Source organism: Apiospora aurea, assembly GCF_038362705.1.
Source record: "Apiospora aurea strain CBS 24483 chromosome Unknown utg000002l_segment0_segment0, whole genome shotgun sequence".
Lineage (NCBI taxonomy): Eukaryota > Fungi > Ascomycota > Sordariomycetes > Amphisphaeriales > Apiosporaceae > Apiospora > Apiospora aurea.
Window position 1 is genome coordinate 2,506,706 of NW_027117389.1, and position 13,040 is coordinate 2,519,745.

Here is a 13,040-nt window from a genome sequence, read left to right on the forward strand (position 1 = left end):
CAGAGCGGCGATAGACAGGAGTTCCCATTCACTGCATACTTAGTATACGGGCTGCAAATGGTATGTTACCCCTATTCAGATACTAATGCCGGTGCTCAAGATATCGTCTGGCAGGGTAGATGATCCCGCCTGGCAGAGCTACCAGACGCTAACTTGAATGGCGATGGTGAATAGAGAAGTGTTCAATAGCCCTTAGAATTGGGTTACATATCATGGACTGGCCAATCTCGTTCCCAAGGCAATCGAGGTCCGTGGCGCAAGGGAATCGATGGTCGTCGTGTAAACTCATCTTCCCCGTTCGACGACCAGCTCATTTCAGGATCATTCGTAGGCGTTCAAACTCTCGTTGAATGGGACACCAGATAAATCAGCCATTCAACGAACATTTAACTGCATAAGGCTTGATCGAGACTTGCTTACAGGGAAACTGCCACAACCGACGTCGAGACCCAGACCAGAGTCGCAAGGAGATAACACCAGCATAGCCACGACCATGCTTGTTGACGAAAGAAACGATTAGTTGTCAGACTGCAGAGGACATTGACAACAGAAGGCATACGGCACGTTTGACTGGGATAATACGGACTTATCAGAGAGAGGCTGTCTCCCCCCAAAGCAACATAATAATCGTCAAGGCAATCTTTATACGACAGCTACCGCGGCTACAACACACTAATTCCACGAGCCACATCGCCTACAGCTCGCCACACAGCCAACGTATACCCTCGAATACTTCGACTATCCTTTCTATTAGGGCGGAAGAAGAGAATACCAGCCAAGACCTCACGCAAAAAAAAAAAAAAAAAAAAACGGCGAGAGAATCTGAAAGTAGATGCGACCTATTGGGAACACCGAAGCTGTGTCAATCACCTGCCCTCCATTTACTCTAAGACTGATGCCATTACCACTAGACGCTGATTGTATTGACTTGACCGACGACCCCATGAGTATGGCATGCGAGAACCAACTGCCAATGCCACCGACGAGATGGCGAGAGAATAGCTACCACGATGTAGAGATATGACAAGAGGAAGCGGAAAGAAGCAAGAGACGGAGAAAGGGACAGAGAATGCCAACACGTCTACGAATGCAAGGCGACTTTAATCCTAGTTCCGCCATACTCACGCCTTCGAGCTCTGTCCGTTATGTGCGCAGTGGCGCGCTATTGGGCAACATGTCATAAAGCCCCGTGGAGTGAAGCCATGGCTACCGTATAGGCGTGCGCCGGGGCTGCTCACCCAGCGGCGAGAACATCGGTGCCCCGAGAAGACTGGCACGAAACGACCCAAGAAGACACGATGCTGCTACAGAGTCACTCGTCCTAACCCTACAATAAAAGCCTTCAGTGCCGTTCAACGAAGAGCCAGGCATATATTCGGACTAAACCTCGGCACATGAAACACGGAGACAGCACTGCCGTGCCGTTCGTGATGAGCATGCCGTAATATGCTAAGAGGTGAGCTCGCTGGGCGATAGATAATGCTATAGTTAGAAGGGCTATCCCATGACATGGACAGGTCGATGCTGTGCATTGCCGCCGGCCATGACTGGCAAAGTCTATCACAGCGAGGCAGCGTAGTGGCTGAGGCTGCTCCATTAATGCGTAACAGCGACCGGTATCTCCGGGTATATCTAAAAGCCATTGCGATCGAGCCATCGATGAAGTCCGACCAACCTTGCACGGACAGAGCGGCGGCTACCTTGCGATGAGCGTATGTGCGACAGTAACAACCACCCACGGCAGGACGTCTCCTGCCCCGAGTTTGAAACGACAGCAAGCTCTATCAGATACTGCGGACCGTCTCGGAACGCTTAACTACAGCGACGAGCAGCATGGGGCCATGTTTGTCTAACCATGCTATGGAGAAACGGTTGACCTAACCGAGAACGCCAAAAGTCGGTGACCGGGATTCGTAGAGAATCGCGAAAAAGGAAAGACGGGGAAAACGGACGTTTGATCCGCGTGGATCGCATGGTATACCCCAAAAGCCGATGATCGTTGATCATCGATCATGTAATGATATCCCGATCAGGGTTGCCAGGGGAATTGCCGGCCTTGTCGTAGGAAGAAGAAGAAGAAGAAGAAGAAGAGGAGGAGGAGGAGGAGGTGGGATTTGGGAATGAGAAGGCGGTCAGTCTCATGATATCATTGGGAGTGCTGGGGGTGGGATATCTCCCTTTGGCGACATTTCGTTATCCTCTACAACCGGCAGAATAGGTAAGTAAGCACGGGAAAAGCATGGCGTGGCATGCCCCATCTGACACTTCGGAGATGGATGGTGTGAGAGAGGTCATCTGCTTCAACAAGGCCCCGGAAGGTCCAAGCGAGAAAGTGGTGACATGGCTCTCCCTCTGTCTCTCGTGTTTGTACCAGGCAGGCTACTCTTCCCCCGGACGGAGGAATGGTCTAGACCGCACATGTTTGGAGACGGTTTTGGTGTCTTGCCGTTCCTCGTGCATGTACACGGCGGCGCGTGTATGATTCGGGACGAAGTGCAGTTCCCAGGTGGCCTTGTGTGCCTCGCTCCTTTACCCCTCTTGCCCATGTAGCATTGGGGGATGTGCGCGTGCTTGGTTGTTTCTCTCGACGGTGTAACCAGGAGAGTTATGGATCTTGTGCGCGCCGAAGGAGGGATGAGTTGATAAGCAAGTATCATTGTTACCCCCCCGGGGGAGATATGTACTGTATCTCGTGCGTGCAGATACTTTTATACACGGCAAGCATGCCACGAGAGAGCGCGAAGGGTGGGATGGCATGGCATGGGATGGCATGTCTTCGACATCTTCAGCACTACGGTTATGCCTACTTACATATACTCGAACCAGCAATGTGCATTGTATGCGCGTATTTGCACACACACACATCAACCGACTTATACAAGATAACGCTATCACTAACAAGACAAGTAGACAAGGGAGGCGGGGTGTGGACGGGCGAACGTGACTTGACAGGGTGATCGCCGGTGGGGGAAGGAATCCCGGTCTTGGACAGACGACGACGTTGATCTACTGCTAGCTGGCTGGGGATGTACTTGGCTGGCTAACCGCAAGACAACGTGCGGGGCGAGACGAGACGAGACGAGACATCCTCCTGCCCGAATGCATACAAAGATAAGCGATGTGAATGCAGATGGCGAGAGGGCCGGGGGTGAATTGCGCTTCCGCTGGGGAGGATCTTTGGTCACCAGAGCGAGCAGCATTCTAGCATTTCGAGATATTCCCCCAGCCTCCCAGCCCTCGGGACACGCAAAGTGCGGAGAGCGACACAAGCAAGCTGCGACACCCTTTTTCGGGAAATGTGGGTTGGAACATGTGAACATGAACTCGTTCAATCCTTTCTGCCGCACGGGTGGATTTTGGCTGCATGCATGTCTCAGCATCTGGTCATGTATTGATAGAACGATGTGAGAGAACTGTGAGACTCTTATTAGAAACGGTTTTGCTATAAAAAGAACGCACGAGCTTCAGTTTTCTCAGGTGCGACTCTTCCGTGCTACGGGCGGGGAGTCACGCGTGCGTGCTGCTTGCTGCCAAAGTCGCAAGGCCGAAGGAACAACCCGTGACATCCATGCCCTTGCGCCAATCCCATTCACCGGGTCGGGAGTTTTGCACTTTTGCGGTGCATGGACGACGGTTTGCTGCTGTATGAGTATAACGTCCGCCCGAGATAGCAAACCCTGTCCCTGGACAAATATCCCTACTATCGTATATACCTAGGTAGCCATTCGGTGGTAGCTGGCCTTCCAATTGGGTAGAATGAACGACACCAACGTAGGAAACAACAACAAGAATAATACAAAGTCTGGGAGTAAGAGGCCAGGGAGGTTTCATGAGAACTATGAGACATCGCATTGCGAAGCCGTAAGCAATCTGGCTAGCCCCAGCCTGATCGGCGGCAACATGATGTGTAGTTGACAGCTGAAACCAGCTAGTCGATGGGTATGGGTATATGCAACATCCTCCCCAGCCATAACAGCCTGGAGGAGAGACACGCATTGGGAGCAGAGGGCAGAGAGCCCAGGAGCCCACGTCACCGCCTCACTTTGGGTTTGAGTTTAGTCATTCGTAGCCCTATGTCATGCTATCAAGTTTAGCAATAGTACTATAAGAAAGAGGGGGTGGAGCATCATCGCAGCAGCTTGCAAGCTGGCCATCAACCAACAGGCATACACCCGGGCCACATGCGAACATCTTTCAGGAAATGCGAGATGGTAGGGTTGAGCCCGGCCATACAAACCTGCTTTTGACCGCAACTCTTTCCTCCCTGGCCCAGTTGGCCAAAGTCGAAGCCGGGCGGACAAGAACGACAAAGGCATTGAAAGCAACCCAGGGGCTAGAGTCGGCATTGGCGGCAAATTCGCAAATCGATCGGGTTGAGGCCATTCGGGGTTCCGATGAGGTAACATCCAAAGAAGCCAGCAGCAATGCCATCCATCCAAGCATGCTCAGTGGCGAACCAGCCCACTGCCTCGTGCTTTTCCTGGCAGCCCATGCCGTAGTAGTACGGAGCGAAACTCTTTTCAGCTTCGCCCGCAAGGAGCTCGCCAATGCAACGGCAGTCACCTGTCTCGCCAAGAACCTTGCGCGTCCCGGGCGAACATCCCCCTCCCCCGCGGGCATCCCTCAGCGAATGCAGGGTAGAATATGGTGGGCTGGAGCCATGTGTGTGTGCGCGTGTGCGTTGCAGGCAAGATAACAACAATTGTGGTTTTTGTTTCCCGTGTGAGCATGAGCATGTGCTGGAGGGCATGCCATGAATTTGTACGTCGTACTCCTTCATCGCTAGGCCCAAAGCGAGAGCTGCTACCGTCGGTGTCATTCGTTCTACCCAAGTGGAAGAGCAACCCTACCTGATGGATCCAACGAAAAATTCGGAAACAAGATTGTATGTTCGGCTAGGTACTTACTCACTGCCCTGGCGGCCAAGATGTCGCATCTGGTAGGCTTGGCTTGCTACTTGTTTGGCGTAATAGAGGTTGTCCGGATGCTGGCCGAGACCCCTCGCTACTGTCGACGGCGGCATATTAAATCGAATGGCAACATGCCTTTGTATCCTCTTGTCTGCTTGTGGCGTCTGGCATGGGTAAGTATACCAGAATAAGGCCTGTCTGTCTGTAGCTCTTGGGAGAGGCTATTATGTTTGCTCAGCTGCCGCTTCCGCTTGGCGGGAAACATTATACTAAGTGCCTGGTTGGCTGGGTAGGTATACTCCTTTGCGGCTACAACTGCATAGTACTAAGATAAGGCCTGGCCGTTCAATGAAAGATGAAACGATTCCTCAACCTTACCGCAGATTGGTGATTCCGTCGCCAGTCGCTTAGCTGCTGGTGACCGATACCAACAATACCTAGTCGCAATATACGATGCTTGGGCGGGTGCAGCTGGCAGCTTGGGCTCTTAGATGACGGCCCCACCCGGGGCCACGAAGTGGAACTGCAATCGCATCGACTGTGGTAGTACCAGTACAGCCTGTATAGTATGTACGCCATCAGGCAAACCATTTGGTGTAAGCGCGGGAAGTGGGATGGGCGCATTAAGTATATATAGCAATCTTCCAAGGCCCGACTACCAAGACGTCTACTCCGTATGTCCAGGTCAGGTTCCACGTGGTAACAACAACATACCGGTTTGCATGGTAACCTCGTCGTGCTCGCTTGCATTACTCAGGGCTTGCAATGGACGGAATTGATGCAGCGTCGACAGCGACAGCAACAGCGGCAGAGTTTGCGCCTGATCAATAAGTGTCTGCAGACTGCACGCCGCATACGCTGGCACGTGAAATAGACGTTGTGCTAAAAACGAGGCGCTGAAGGTTGACAAAAAGTTGAGATTGGCGGGGTGAGAAAAAAAAGGATCGTCTGATTACGGGCGTGAGTAATGGCTAGGTCGATTCGGGAGATGTGCCAATGTATCTCGAGCGGCTAGTTCCCGGTTGACGCCCGGCTGGACCCCTTCATTTAGGAAGGGGGGACAAAAAAAAAAAAAGGCCAGCTCCAGCAGCGGTGATGGGGTGGGGCCCTATCCTACAAGTATCGCGAAGAGAGACGAGGGAAACCTATCAAGACGATCCACTCCCGGGACCTCGTCTGCTTGTCGTTATGCACATTACTGGGCCACGATAGAAACTCCAGAAGGCAGAAAAGAAAAAGGGCCAACTGTCAGAGGTAGAGGTACTGTAGACCAGCAGATTGGCAACTGGGCCAACACCACAAGCGCCCTCCCTTGGACTTGGAGCTTGGGTGGCCACCAATGCCGGCCAGTTGGCATCCCGAGTCCTGCCAGTGTGGCCCGAGTACGTAACCGCAACCACGATATGGAAATTGCTCTAGAAGGATTGCCATGGACTAGAACCCACAGCAATGAGCCCGTACCAGGGAAGAAACAGACAGCGACGGGAAAAAACCCCGACAACCCCCGTTGATGGTGGAAGCAGCAAGCTGGCAAGGCCGTTGCCCACACGGGCTCGAGATGGGCAAATCTTGGCTGGTGTGCTATCCGGTAGCCAGGCCGAAGATTCAACGTTTTCGCCTCGAAGGCTGCCAAAAGGGTGAAGAAGAAAGAGGGGGTTGGGGTTGGGGGGGGGGTTGCCTATCAGGATCCTACATTGGCGGCCACTCCTCCTAATTATTAGCAGCACTGTTCAGTCGAGGGAACCGGCGAACGCCAGGTGCGAAGAGCAGAAGGGGTCTTTGGGGGTCCTGTCGATCGACTTGGCCGGCTGCAGACCAGTCGAAAATTGATCACGACAATTTTATCCACTCTCATTTTAGAAGCAAATCTCCAGTCACATGGCGTACGGGCCTACTGCAGGTTAGAGGGAGTTGTAGCGTCGAAATAAACGTGCCCTAGCGGCCAATAGGGAGCGCTAGTGCAATAGATGCAGCCCGCAGCCCGCCCAGCATGGCAGCAAGAGGAACAGAAAAAAGTACATTCAAGTCGGGACATTGGCGGCGGCGGCTGCTGCTGCTGCTGCTGCTGCTAATCGACAGCGGATGTAAGGCAAGGTGCGAAATACGTATGCCGGTACCTGGCAGTCGACTTGTGAGTACATGCACCCACCTTACGCGCAAACGAAACGAGCAGCACCAGACCTCCGTCTCTCACACAACCTACATACCTATACTTGGAATTATCGACACACACACACACACACACACACACACACACACAAATGCAATATGTAACAAAAGTAGGAGGAGTAGGGCATTCAACCGGATTGTGTGCCCTCCTTCCCTGGCAGGCAGACTGACGCCGCTCGAGGCCAATTACAGGTGCTATTGATAAGCCACTCATCCCTGACTGACTGGCTGCAGATATTGCGAGCCGAGTGGTCTGAAGATAGCGACGAGTCGGGCGCATCGCTTGCGCCAAAAGGCAGCGGCTTAGCTACTTGGCTCGAGGCCATTGCCATCGTCGTATCAAGTGTAGTATCAGGGACATCTTGCCAGTCAGCCAGCAAGACGACCGATGTTGGAACCCGAGTCAGCCTACCTTACTTCACCAAACGGGCAAGAATACCTTGCTTATGCGCATCGTCAAGCAACCATGATAAGGTTTCAAGGCCCAAACGTCAACAAGCAAGGCCGCTAGTACTGTAGTAATGTTCTTCTGTCGTTTCATTCCATGAGACGGATAGATGCCTAACAAACGGTGTTTTTTCTAATCTTGTACTGCTTCGTACCTGCACCACACCACCCTCTGCTAGCATGTGCATGCGGATGGGCAGTCATCTACCTAATCTACGAAGTTGCTGGGCCATAGTTTAACCCCCTACTAAGTACATTTTTGGGGAGGTAACAGAGTTAAACTTATCCATCCAGTGTAGTACATAGCTGGCCAACGGTTTGCTGATCGTTACTGCGCGCATGAATGAGAAGTACAGCCATTGTGTGAGCCATGTACCGTAGGTTACCAGCATTCCGCATTCTCGTTCGATCTGTGAGACCTGTAGCTTGCCTGGCCCGTCCGTCCTTTCCCACTGCCACTCAACCTGCGGCAGCCGAAGGGGGGAGGCACATTGCCGTGAACATCACCAGCACCAGGGTCGATCGATGACCAAGAAGAAGAAGAACAACAAGAAGAAGAAGACGGTGAAACACAAGTCCACAAGCGACCTTGCTCCTGGTTTCTCCAATCAATGGGCTTGGAGCATCGATCCCCAGAAACGCCTGGTGGCGCATCTTTCATGCTTGATCAATGTATTACTTTTTCCTGTGCTTCTCACTCAAAAGGAGCCTCCTGTCCTGACACAGGAAATAGGGAAATAGTAGCGGGCTTGTTATCCCCCCTTTGGCGTCTTGGCTTTCTGTGACCCCTGCTCAGGTTAATGTTGCCGGTGACACTGCTAACGACGTTGTAATTTCTTTTTTGCCCGAGCTGCTTCATTTCAGCAATTGAGAACTGAAAATCGCGGCCGGCACGGACCACACCGCCGCACGATGACCCAGCAACTGCAGGCCCGCCAGTGGGTGTGGTGGGTGTTGCTCATGGGGGGGGTGCCTATTTTTCCTCCTGCAGCTCATTCTGGAGATAGGAGATTGGAACGACGAGAAGCCGGTTCTGTGGAGTATGGAACGGAGAAACAGCACAACTAATATATCATTATCTCGAGCTGGATCTGGTTGAGGAGGGAACAATAGAGAGATGATCTAGGACCAAGTTTGGCTTGCATCATGGGGTCAGCAAGCCGTGTGGTTCGATGGCGGCAGAGACAGCAGCAGCAGTATGCGCATGGTGATACATGGCATGGCATGGCATAGCAGAGGTGCATAGCATAGCATTAGGGGGGCCCTTGTTGCTTCAACTACTGCTTCTAGCCTTTTGAGTTTTAGTGCAGGCAAGCACAGCACAAGCAGTGACAAACGCTGAACCACCCGCTCCTCCCCTCCTCCATCTCGTCCCATTCTGGTGTATCAACTGTGTGTGTGTGTGTGCATGTGGTGGACAGTCAGACCAGACCGACCAGACCGACCAGACCAGATCAAGCCAGGCCAGACTAGACGTGCTGCTGTTGCTGCTGCTGCTGCTGCAATCAATTCTACGGATACTGCGTACTTGCAGCAGGTAGGTAGGTACCCCCTAATATTGAATGCAGGAGTAGTAGTATGTGGTAGCAGGTGCTGCCCGTACCGTACTGTACTGTACAGTACTGCAGTAGAGTTGCATGCAGTAGTAGTAGTAGCAGCAGCAGCAGCAGCAACAACAACAGCAGCAGCAGCAGCAGTAGCAGTAGCGTACTTGCCTACCTGAGTCGCCTGTCGACAGGAACGAATTCATTTCGATCAGTGAATTTGATTGATGAATCCCTCTCTGTCCAGTCTGCACTTGCCAGGAGTCGTCCAGTCCTCCAGTTGGATTGCCAATGAATGGGCTTTCGACGCCCCACTCCTGAACCGCTAAGCAGGCTCCACTCGAGACACCCCCAGTCCCGGCCCAATTACAGCAGGGCATCGACCCTTGTAGTGGTACTTGCGCTAAGAGGCGAACGACCCTTGCACCCTGCCCCCCCTGCACCCTGCACTCTGCACCTTGCACCCAGGGCCACCCTCCAATGTACATGCCTCCTGGGCTCCTGGCCTCTTTCGCTTGGTCCCGCAAAATAACAGAAAGCTGCCTTTTACGGTACGCCCTCCTTATTATTGCGAGACAGGCAAATAAATAGAAAGCGGCAACACTGACTTGGACGCTTGCACTCTCCCTCCCTCCCTTCTTCATTCTACCAGTAATCGACTCATTAAAGTCAAAAGGATCTTCCTTCCCACCCCTCCTTCAACCCTCTTCCACATCTAACTCTCTTTGTTGTGAGTCTGCTAGGAGTCATTGACAGACAATCAGCCTACCAGCATTTACCACATCGAGTATTTCTACATTTCACACTGTAGATTTCTTGTTGTGTTTATTTACTTTTCTTGAGATACCCCATTTGATACCCTTCTCCTTTTACACAAACAAATAATACACAATGGCCGAAATTCAGAAGCCCGTCGAGGTCGTCCCTGAGACCACCCCGGCCGTCGTCGAGCCCGCTGCCACCGAGTCCGTCCCGGCCGAGACCACTGCCGCCGACGCCGCCACCACCGAGCCCGCTGCTGAGACCAAGCCCGCGGAGGAGGCTGCTGCTGCTGAGGAGCCCGCTGCCACCGAGGCTGCCGCCGCCGAGGCCGCCCCCGCCGCTGAGGAGGAGAAGAAGGAGGAGGCCAAGCCCATCGAGGAGGGCACCCTCGAGCACAAGGGTGCCGGCGCCGGTTTCCCCAAGTAAGTTCCTCGCCGACTAGCTCAAACTGCAAGGACAAGGAAACTAATCGTTACTGAAGGAACCTGATGTTCTCCAAGACCCACTTCTGGTTCGGATCTGAGGCTGTCCCCAGCGAGAAGCTGGCTGCTTACCTCAAGAGCGAGAAGGCCACCGAGGTCGGCCACCACGTCGCTTCGTGGGCCACTGAAACCGGCAAGGGTCTCCTGTTCTACGGAAAGGAGGCTGACAAGTCCACTCCCCACGGCATCATCCCTCTGGTGAGTAGACTTACCCCCCGTTGATGATGGATTACAGAACTAATAATCACCAGGCCGACGCCGCTGAGCCCACCACTGAGGGCAACAACAAGTTCACCGTTGTTGCCAAGGGTCAGAAGCACGCCTTCAAGGCCCCCAACGTTGCCGACCGTGACAACTGGGTTGCCCAGCTGAAGCTCAAGATTGCCGAGGCCAAGGAGCTCGCCACCACCGTCACCGAGTCCGAGACCTACAAGAAGACCCTTGAGAGCCTGAAGCCCGCCGCCAAGAAGGAAGAGAAGCCTGCCGCCACTGAGGAGGCTCCCGCTGCCACTGAGGGTGCTGCCGCCACTGAGGAGGTCCAGACCCCTACCGTCGTCGAGCCCGCCGGCGAGGCCAACAAGGAGGAGACCAAGGAGGAGCCCAAGCGCCGATCTGCCAGCCGCAAGCGAGCTTCCATCTTCGGTAACCTGCTGGGTGGTGGCAAGAAGGAGGAGAAGCCTGCCGCCGCCGAGACCCCTGCTACCGCTGAGGGTGCCGAGGAGGCCGCCGCCACTGAGACCCCCTGCTGTCGTTGAGCCCACCGCTGAGGGTGCTGCCACTGAGGCCGCCCCTGCTGCTGAGGAGAAGCCCGTCAAGCCTACCCCCACCAAGCGTGCCAGCCTTTTCGGTGGCCTCTCTTTCAGCAAGAAGCAGCCCAAGGCCGACCCTACTGCCACCACCCCCACTGCCGAGACTGCCCCTGCCGTCGACGCTGCCCCCGTCTCCGAGAACGCTCCCGTGATCCCGGCTGTCGAGACCAGCGAGCCCCTCTCCACTGATGTTGCCTCGCCCACTGCCGCCCCCGCTGAGGGCGCCGAGGCTGTCGCTACCAACGGCGAGAAGAAGGAGGTCAAGAGCGACAAGCGCAAGTCTAGCATGCCCTTCAACTTCGGCAAGAAGGACAAGGCCGCTTCCTCCGAGGATGAGGGCGAGAAGAAGTCCGGCTCGCCTCTCTTCTCCAAGCTCCGCCAGACCGTGAAGGGTAAGGGCAAGGCCGCTGAGAAGCCCGCCGAGAAGCCCGCCGAGGAGGCTGTTGCCGAGACCCCCGAGGCCGCTGAGACCGCTGCCACGAGCGAGGAGAAGCCCGCTGAGGCCACCGAGGCTGCTGCCGCCCCCGCTGAGGAGACTGCCGCCACCAGCGAGGAGAAGCCCATGACTGCCTCCGCCCCCAGCGCTGTCCCCGCTGCCGCTTAAAGGAGCCTCCAGCAACAACAGCTTTGGTAGTGGCCAGATTGGGAAGAGGCGGAAGGAGCTTCTCAAGCCTGGCCCTTCTGGGCCTGGTCCGCGGCGATAGCCCTGGATCTCTTTACGATGTTTTCTAGAGAGTCATACCAACACGTTGGGTTTGGTCGGGATCGGATCTGCATTTCCATCGAGATACCCATGTCGAAATCTATACTGATACCCCACCTTTCTGCGTCCAACAAGCGCCCTTGCTGCGCTAGAAAGGTGGCCTGCTTTGATTTATTTCTTTTCGTGGTTTTTGATTTTCTTGAAGTCACCGGGCTTGTTGCATGCATCTTGTTGGGATGATGCATACGCCATCTGCTTTTTGCGCAAAATGTTTCCTTTACTCTGCTGATACCCAGTATACCCAGTCGTTTGGACAAAAGATGGACAAAGCAACAAACCAACCAGCGAAACAGAAAAAAACACTATGAAAACTCAATTGACGATGGCATGGGAGGTGGACTGGAGCATATGAAGTCGCATGTCTCCGAATGCAGTTTGCCTATAGACTCGCCACTAGGGTGCAGTTTGTGACAAACTGAATCATTCTCTAATAGCTAATACACACGTTGAAATGATCTTTCCTCTTTTTGATGCATCCTGTGACTCGCTGGGCTTCAATGTTAACCGTATTCCCGATTCCGCTAACATTGTTTATTCCACTGGATAGAGTTGCGGTTATCCCAATAGATAGATGGTCTAGTCGAAATTGATAACCCAGCTTGTCGATTATTCAAGGAATCTGTATTGTAAATGAAAGCAGCGCTTTCGCCATTATGGGGGTACCAACCTGTCCAAACCTACCAAAAGATACTACGGTTGATGATCCAATAAACGCAGTGATCGTGTCTTCGCATTGGCCTGGCCAACCTTTACAAGCCTACTCTTGTGGTAGGTCGTCTCATTCTACATGTATGTAGTCGGTTAATGCCTGCCCAAGTTGATGCCCCTGTATCGCTCCCTGTGATCAATGCTACTACTGATTCTTGTGTGCCTGCCATAAACTTGTTTGACGACCATCATGGCCAGTGGAAGGGTTAGTCCGTCAAATTGCTACGCGACTTGCGCTCTGGAGGGTGGAGATGACCTCTGGGGTGAGATAGTAGTCAAATAGAAAAGCAAATGTCCAATCTTCAGCCTACAGAGTTATCATCCAACGATGGCGAGGCATCGTGGGCCAATCACACAACCAGCAGCACATATACTGACGCGTCGGGCTTAATGAGGATAAGAACCCTCGACTAGTCCGCCAAAGCGGTCTTCGTGGTGTACGTAGT

General features: G+C 53.6%; 2 protein-coding genes across 2 annotated transcripts; one reads left to right on the forward strand and one right to left on the reverse strand.

Annotated features, from left to right (window-relative positions):
• Positions 1-4,333: 4,333 nt before the first annotated feature.
• PG986_003162 (uncharacterized protein) lies at positions 4,334-5,023 on the reverse strand (the record flags this gene model as incomplete). The annotated part of the gene is made up of 2 exons (XM_066839384.1): positions 4,334-4,652; positions 4,908-5,023. 2 exons carry the CDS (start codon positions 5,021-5,023, stop codon positions 4,334-4,336), a joined length of 435 nt encoding a protein of 144 aa, XP_066704448.1.
• Positions 5,024-9,961: 4,938 nt separating this feature from the next.
• PG986_003163 (Pleckstrin homology domain-containing protein) lies at positions 9,962-11,727 on the forward strand (the record flags this gene model as incomplete). Its single annotated transcript, XM_066839385.1, has 4 exons — positions 9,962-10,254; positions 10,314-10,512; positions 10,566-11,036; positions 11,098-11,727. 4 exons carry the CDS (start codon positions 9,962-9,964, stop codon positions 11,725-11,727), a joined length of 1,593 nt encoding a protein of 530 aa, XP_066704449.1.
• Positions 11,728-13,040: the final 1,313 nt, after the last annotated feature.